An 8,793-nucleotide genomic window follows, 5' to 3' on the forward strand; every position below is an offset into this window, starting at 1 on the left:
CGTGATGTGAGTGACACTCTTGCCCCCTTTAAAAGGAGAGATATGAGGTTCGTGATCTTTGAACCTATAATTTAGTCACATGCAAGTTTGTTCTCAATTCACACTTTTTTGACAAACTAAATTCAATTAAAAAATATAAAAGAGCGACCAAAATACAAACAAAAATCACTTGTAATTTTGGTAAACTCTAAGTTTTATTCCCACAAATTTTTTTGTCTTTTTACTGATATACAACATTGATGAACATATATATACCACACTCCATCCAAATAAGAATATATGGATTTCTCCTAATAGTTTGAAACTAGAAATACTCAAAACAAATGAAACCACCATCTCCCTCCCCTTCCTCCTCCACCGTCGTCTCCCTCCGAAAGAGTCCGCCTCTCGCCTTATCCGCTTACTCTCTTAGCATTCATCCTTCTCGTTACCATCCTCCGCGGTGAAGGTTTTTTACGTTATATATTCAGTTCCAAATTCAATTCTCATCGAGACCAAAACACATCATCGTCCACGAGTATGATATAATCATTATACACACATTTCTCGTTTCTAATATCAGTGTATCATAGTGAGGGCTTGGCAAAAAAAGCCGTGTCAAATTTCCATCTGGATCAAACCTTTTTTTTTTTTTTGATTATTTATATAATTATCTTGATCACTAGATTTTTTTGGTGTTAGAGAAGAAATTAGTAGAAAGGTTGGCTTTTGCAATTGGAGAGAGTGAAAAAGATTGCGATATATTCCAAGGAAGATGGATGCGAGACGAGTCGAGGCCGCTTTACGACGAGTCGGAGTGTCCGTACATACAACCACAGCTGACATGTCAAGAACAAGGCCGGCCGGACAAGGGCTATCAACATTGGAGATGGCAACCTTCTGGATGTTCCCTTCCAAGGTTTCTTCATTATTTTTTAGTTTAAAAATATATCTACATGATAATTAATAGTATATATATAATATTAATTAAAATAATAAATCATTCCGTGGTCTACCAAAACACTTAATTAAATGGCTTGATTTTTAACTCTATATAGGGATTATTACAATGGTAGAAAAAGCCTAAAATGCTAGCTAATCATTTCATTTAACAATCCGTATAATCACCACTATATATATGATATTACTTCCATTTATGGTCAGGAAACACGTTTTTATATTCAACAATTTCGTAATTATTATTTTAAATTAGACAAAAACTTGTGTGAGATGTCTCATAAGTTGTATTTTGTGAGACATATATCTTATTTGGGTCATCCATGAAAAAATATTATTTTTTATGCTAAGAGTATTACTTTTAATTTTGAATATCGATATGATTGATGTGTCTCACAGATAAAGATTCGTGAGACCGTCTCACAAGAGACCTACTCTTTAAATTATTCTATCCCGAAACAATAGACAAAAACAAAGAAATATAGTTATCATGTTCAGATAAATACTTGATTTCGGACGGAAATCGGGCACATGAATCATTTACCATTTGATGATTGAGAAATTTTATTAATAATCTGGAAGTATGTTAATAATCTTAATCATAGCTTGCATCTATATGGCAACATGCAGGTTCGATGAGACATTAATGTTGGAAACCCTTAGAGGAAAACGAATGATGTTCGTGGGCGATTCTTTGAGCCGGGGACAGTTCGTTTCCATGGTTTGTCTGCTTCACAGAATCATACCTAAAAATGGTAAATCCATGAATACTTTGGGTTCACTAACAGTTTTCACTGCCAAGGTACGCATTATCGCATCTAGTATTGGAAATTTGTAGAGCTTATTTAGTTTTGTCATAAAAGCAAGTTAACATCCAAAGAACAGTATAATTTTATTATGCAGGAATGATTTTGCTAAATACAGTAGCTGAAATACATGCACCTATTATAAAATTTAAAAATAAAGGGTAAAAAATTGGTTTTAGAATGTAATAAAATATGGTGATCAATAAGGGACACCAAATCAACTAAAATTATTTTTTAAGTAATTTGAGGTTCCTGAGACTTGATTCAGGAGTACAACGCGACGATAGAGTTCTACTGGGCACCATTTCTATTGGAATCGAACTCGGATGAAGCAACCATACATAGAATAAGCGATCGAATAGTTCGAAGAGGATCTATAAACAAGCATGGGAAGCACTGGGAAGGAGTCGATATAATTGTGTTCAATACTTATGTGTGGTGGATAACTGGCCTTGAATATTTCAAGATTCTGTAAGTTTAATTTTTTTTTTTATCAAATCATTTAATTAATTATCTGTATATATAGATTTATTCATTTTCCAAAAAATTTTCTTTTTTTTTTTAAAAAAAGGCAAGGTTCTTTTGAAGATGAAGAAAAAGATATTGAGGAGCTACCAACAGAGGAAGCTTATGGTTTGGCAATGGAGAGCATGTTGGGATGGTGTAAGAAACATATGGATCCCAAGAAAACAAGAGTCTTTTTCACCAACTCATGAAAGTAAGTGTAAATATTAATAATGGAAATATTCATAATTGCCATATCATTACAAATCCGCTATAGAAGACTTTCAAATAGACTAATGAATTAATAATAAAAAAGGGCAATACTTGATTTTAGTACAATAAGGTGGTTTTTTTCTCCTGATTTTAGTTTTTTTTTTAAAAAAAACTGTTACCTGAATGGTGTGCATATAATGAATCAGAAATAATATTTTGATCTACCTGACATCATGTCAATATATATTACTAGTGAAAAATTACTAAAAGTGGAAAAAAAAAACAATTTTTTGAATTTATACTAAACCTTGATCAATTACATCATCAAAAGAAGAATTTACAACCTTAAACTTTGAATGTTGTAATTTTCCTAAAGAAATTAATATTCAAAATTGTTTAGCGGCATAATTTGATATTTTGGATTTAAATCATATTTCTCAAGTGGTGCGTATCCCATAATTTTAGGACATGAAATTGATAATGTGATGTCGAAATATTTTGGCATGTTCGACACCATATTAGCAATCGAACCAAAATACCATAAATATAAAAGCTAGCACATCAAGACCAAAATTTAACAAGTTTATAACGTGCTAATTTTTATTTTTTTTTTTACTATTTATCTCTTTGTCTAAATTGAATTATTGGATGAGTAAATTAGTTAAATTAATTCCAGCAACGTATATAAAAGTAATGGTTAAAATGCCAAAACCAAATGCAGGAGTATTGACTGGGGAAGGGTTCCAGATGGGAACTGCTACAATGAAACAGGCATGATAGATGATCCAACATACTGGGGATCAGATTGCAAAAAGTCTATAATGGATGTCATCTCTGAAGTTTTCAGCAGATCAAAGGTTCCCATTACATTTCTCAATATCACACAGCTTTCGAGTTACCGAAAAGACGCGCATACATCCATATACAAGAAACAATGGACCCCTTTAACTCCCGAACAGGTGGCGAATCCGGCGAGTTATGCCGATTGTGTGCACTGGTGTCTGCCTGGGATTCAAGATACTTGGAACGAACTCTTGTTCTCTAAGCTTTTTTATCCCTGAGATTATGGACATTTCGGAGATTATTAAGGGTCGCGGGAAGATGTGGAAAGCAGGAAAATTTTTGTAGAGGACCAAACTGAAATGGGAAAAAGTTTTATGGGACAGCAACAAATTATACCTGCATATATAAATATATATGTCTACGCTATGCAGTTGAAAACATTGTTTTGTTATTGGGAAATTTATTGGAATGAAGTTCTCCTTTTCATTTTGTGCTACATAAGTATAACAATTTTAATTGAATAAATATTTACTTTCCAAAGAGTGAAAAATAGAGTTTGACTGGGGAAATATTGCAATTTCGGTTTAGTATATTCACATCTGTGTGATTTTGGTCATTAATGTTATCAAATTTTAATTTTAGTATATCATTGAACGCTGACATGATGCACACATCAAAACTCTTGGTAAAAAGGACTAAATTGCCGAAATAATAAAAGACATAGGACTGAGCTAAAATTTTGAGAACATAAATTACTAATATGATGAAGTTACTAATATATAGGACGGATCTCGGTTATTCTATTACATATATCAATATAAAATGAAGCCTTACTAGCTATATGTTGATTCTTGGAAAGAAAGTGTAGGATCGAGTATTTGTTGTTTTACCCTAAACTATAGTTAATGGTAATTGTGTAACTCAATTATTTTAAATCGTATAGCAGCTCAAGTATCACGTTTCGATTTATTACCAAAGAGAGACAGTTATTACACCTCAACAATCTCTCTCAATATTCGCACTTCTTGTAATCAATGTGAATTGAACTCGTGACATTGGTTTCGATTCAATTGTAGCATCGAGCGTTTTTTATTTTATCAAAAGTTATAGCTAGTAGTAATAATACAACTCAAATGTTTAAATCGTATAATAGCTAAAACGTTACATTTCGATTGTTTTACTAATAAGGACGATTATTGTACACCAACATAAATATGAATTAATGTGTTACTATTATTTCTTGGCCCAATAAATCGAATGCAATTCATAAATGATGTATTATACAGAGTAGGAATAAGATTTTGATTTGTGGGATGAGAAACGTGCGTGTTGTTACTTTGACTTAATAAGCATACAATTTTCTTTTAAAAACTAAAATCATAAATTTCAATATATTGTGTGATCTTAAATCCTACAAAGAGAAACATATTTTTCAATAATAATGTTAATTAACATTCCTACTTCTCGTGATTTATAAGTTAATCTAAATTTTTTTAAACCTATAACACAATTAAGTCACATGAAAATTTGTCCGTAATCTTATATAAAAAAATCAAGTTATGAATGAAAAAATAACATCATCAAACTAAAAACTTAAGAAACTTCACCTGTAATATTTTCTTAAATTCTATAAGTATTCCCATGATTTTTTAGTCATTCCATTTCAATCCACCCACTGATGAACACACATGTACGTGTGTGTGTGTTGTGTAAGTGTGTGCGCGCGCGCGACATACTATGTACCAATTTATCCGAAGAAGAATATTTTTCTTAATCAAATTCATCACTTCAAATTATATTTATCAATCCAAATACAACTTCACCAAAATGCTTTGGCTAGTGACTATGTAACCACGTTACAAAATGGGAAGATTAGGCGTTCAATAATAAGTAATATTAAATAAATCACGAGTGTCAATTTTTTTAAAAAAATATATATTTCTGTTTTTAGATGATATTATATAATTTTTTAGATATATATATATATATATGTATAATATTAGATAAGAGGTGAATATATACAAATAAGATTTCTATATGTATATAGTTATTTCAAAAAAATTGTGAGACGGTCTCACGCTATTATGAGCTTTTTCCTGTTTAAACTATATATTATTATTATTTTTCTGAAATTTAAATTTATTCAATTTTCATACATAATTTCAAACTTTTAATTTTGAAGTCCCTTTTCGGTTATTAAATTTGGGAAGTTAATGTTAGTTTGAAATATTTTTTAAATAAAAAAATTACTTCTCCGAACCAATCTATGCATTCGGGTGTTTAGTTAAATTGAAGAGATTGTATAGATAAATAATTTTATTTTTATTAAAATAATTTATCAGAATGTAGAATAATATAAAATAAATAATAGTTATGATGATATGTTTGGTTTGATTGATTAAAATTTGGTATAAGATGATAAATTTAGTTTTTTTCATTTTTCGATAAATTAATTAATATAAATAAAATAAAGATATAAGGATAGTAATGTGCTTTAAATTCAAATATTTAATTGATTTATGATAAATAATTAATTATTTTATTGATTTAGGATAAAAAAAAATAAATACACAAAATTACAACCAAACCTATATATTTCTTGGAGTGAGTCTCATGTGAGACCGTCTCACGGATTTTAATATGTGAGACGGGTCAACCCTACCCATATTCACAATAAAAAGTAATACTCTTAGCATAAAAAATAATATTTTTCCATGGATAACCCAAATAAGAGATACGTCTCACAAATATGACCCGTGAGACCGTCTCACACAAGTTTTTGCCTATTTCTTGAGAGGATTTCAATTTTGGCGCTTATAGTGTTGACTAAAATTTGTTTTAATGATAGTTTACCATAATATAAAAAAGAGTGAGTCTCATGTAAGACCGTCTCACGGATACTAATCTGTGAGACGGGTCAACCCTACCCATATTCACAATAAAAAGTAGTACTCTTAGCATAAAAAACAATAATTTTTCATGGATTACCCAAATAAGAGATCAGTCTCACAAATACGACCTGTGAGACCGTCTCACACAAGTTTTTGCCTATAAAAAAAAACCATAAAGAAAGAATAAAACCTTTCAATTATAATATATTAGATATGAATATGTTTCTTGTTAGACGATCTCACGAATCTTTATATGTGAGACGAATCAACTCTACCAATATTCACAATAAAAAGTAATATTCTTAGCATAAAAGTTAGTAATATTTTTTTCATCGATAACTCAATTAAGATATATGTATCACAAAATACGACCCTTGAGATCGTCTCATAAGTTTTTGTCATTACATATAATGTTCTCTTCTTTAATGCAAAATAAATATTTTTTTCCCTTATTAAATAACTGTAATATATCTAGGTAAAAGATGCTAGATATTCCCCAAAGCGAAAGGAACAAATCCGATTAAAAGCCCTATTGCCAACTTGCAATTCTATTTGAATTTTCCAGCGTTTAATGAAATTCAAACACAAATAATATTTTTATATTTCTAAAAAGTAAAAAACAACGTACGAAAAAGAAACATCACTAAATAACAAGTGGGCTTGTGTTCGTACAACAAGTTGGGGAGCAAGTTTGAGTATTTTAAATAACTTTATAACATAGCAATAATAATAAATCTACTTGAGCGTAGGTGGAAAATTAAAAATTAGATTCTTTTCATTTCATCATTTTCCACTTTATGTAACATTTTTTTTTTTGAAATGCACTTTATGTAACATAAATTTGCAAGTAACAATTTTCAGTTTTAATAATTTTTCATTAAATATGATCGACATTGATGACGTGACATTTAAAATTGTTGATGTGATATAGACATTGTTATTAATTTGTCAGACATCATATCACAACTCCGGTGAAAAAAAAATGAAAAGACAAACAATGACTAACTCAGAAAACACCATATTTGTGTTATTTTATCGGTCATTAAACTAAAAATATCGTCTCAAACTTAGATGTTCAGTTATAAAACATCTACAGTAACATATGGATTTAAATAGGAAAAAAGTTTCAATTTGGTATGTGCACACGTAACATTAGTTGCAATGTAACAACTATATGATCTTCCATTTTAGAATTTATATTAGATAATTAACATTAATATAATATTGATAATGCTATTTAAAGTTAATCTTTACAAAATTATACACACTTGCACTAAAAAATTAAGTAAAGTTGTACAGAATTATAATTCAGGGGAGACCGAGCTTGTAGCTCAATGGTCTCATCTTTTGTCGGATTAGTCAATTTCTCGGGTTCGATTCCCACTCTCCGTGTGAGTTGTAATAATAATAAAAAAAGAATTATAATCCAGTGATGCAATTCCTCTTTTCTGGTAATGTTCTGTAGTTATGGACAGATCGTAAAATAAAAGGAATTGCATTTTGTCAAAAAAAAAAATGTAAAAAGCAGGAATATTTATTTTTAAAAATATACATTAATCGTACTATGTATTAGTCTCTATAGAAAAAATAAAATTATATAAAAAGGAAAAACTCCGGTCTATTAGGAAAAAAAATAAAAATAAAAATTCAGCAACATATAAAAAACTTAATAATTAATTAAGATGATTTATTTTAATTTTTGGCCAAATTTTCAGCGATGTGCGCAAGTGATACCAGGTTGCACCTCACAATTGTACCAACGAAAGCACAGGTTTCTTCCTTCGTATTTCCTTGGGGAATATCCACCACATACGATTCCACCACCACCGTCCCATTTGCCTCACCTCCGTCGAGTGCATGCAGAGTTGTGACGGAGCGGTAGTTCTGCAAGCGGTGGTCGCCGCCAACAACGCTGAAGCTCATCACGTGCTCCTCATCATCCAAGATCTCGAGTCTCTCGGTGCTGGACGCCGCTGGGAGGCCGGAGACCAGATGCACCTCCCGCAGCGTGCCCACTTCGCCGCCGCCGAGGATGACGTTGCAGCTCTTGAGGAAGTGCTTGTAGGCGTGCGGCTTGTCGAAGCGGCGGACTAAAGACCACACGGAGTCTATCGGAGCGTCGATCGCCTGGACCACCGTGGAGCAGCACTGGTTCGCCGCCACCGAGTGAGCGTGGTGGCGTAGCGAATTCTCCGGCAGGGGAATCTGATGGCCTGAGATTTCAGGCATTACCCAGGAGGGCTTCGGCTGTTTACTGTTGAAAGCGTCGGCTCCGCCAGTTTCTCCACCGCTAGTAGGGACCGTGTGGTGGATTGAGTTGATTCTTTGAAGCTGAAGAGAGGAAGACATTTTGGAGTTAATTTTTTTCAAGTATTGAAGAAAACGTTGATCAGACGGTGCTATGACAGTCACATATACAATGTATATATATAAATATATATATATATATATGAAAAAATATTATAATATTAAAATATTATGTTTGTAACATGGTTTGATGTTTCCTGGGAGGAAAAAAAAAAGAAAATGATTTTGAACTCACGGGATATTGCATGTAGATCCACACCTTGCATGCACATCTTCTCAATTGAAAAAATATTATTATCGTGTCCGAGTTAATGAAACATATGAATATTTGAACGACTTCGATTCTCTCTACT

The 8,793-nt window shown here is 31.5% G+C and overlaps 1 protein-coding gene and 1 pseudogene across 1 annotated transcript; one reads left to right on the forward strand and one right to left on the reverse strand.

Annotated features, from left to right (window-relative positions):
* The first annotated feature begins 330 nt into the window (after nt 1-330).
* LOC140803116 (protein trichome birefringence-like 33) lies at nt 331-3,728 on the forward strand (annotated as a pseudogene).
* A 3,974-nt stretch (nt 3,729-7,702) lies between these two features.
* Nucleotides 7,703-8,519, reverse strand: LOC140810764 (abscisic acid receptor PYL4-like). Its single transcript, XM_073168652.1, has one exon. The coding sequence runs from the start codon at nt 8,480-8,482 to the stop codon at nt 7,826-7,828; it is 657 nt and encodes a 218-aa protein (XP_073024753.1). The 5' UTR covers nt 8,483-8,519; the 3' UTR covers nt 7,703-7,825.
* Between the last annotated feature and the right edge of the window lie 274 nt (nt 8,520-8,793).

The sequence above is a fragment of the Primulina eburnea genome, chromosome 1 (assembly GCF_022965805.1).
Source record: "Primulina eburnea isolate SZY01 chromosome 1, ASM2296580v1, whole genome shotgun sequence".
Lineage (NCBI taxonomy): Eukaryota > Viridiplantae > Streptophyta > Magnoliopsida > Lamiales > Gesneriaceae > Primulina > Primulina eburnea.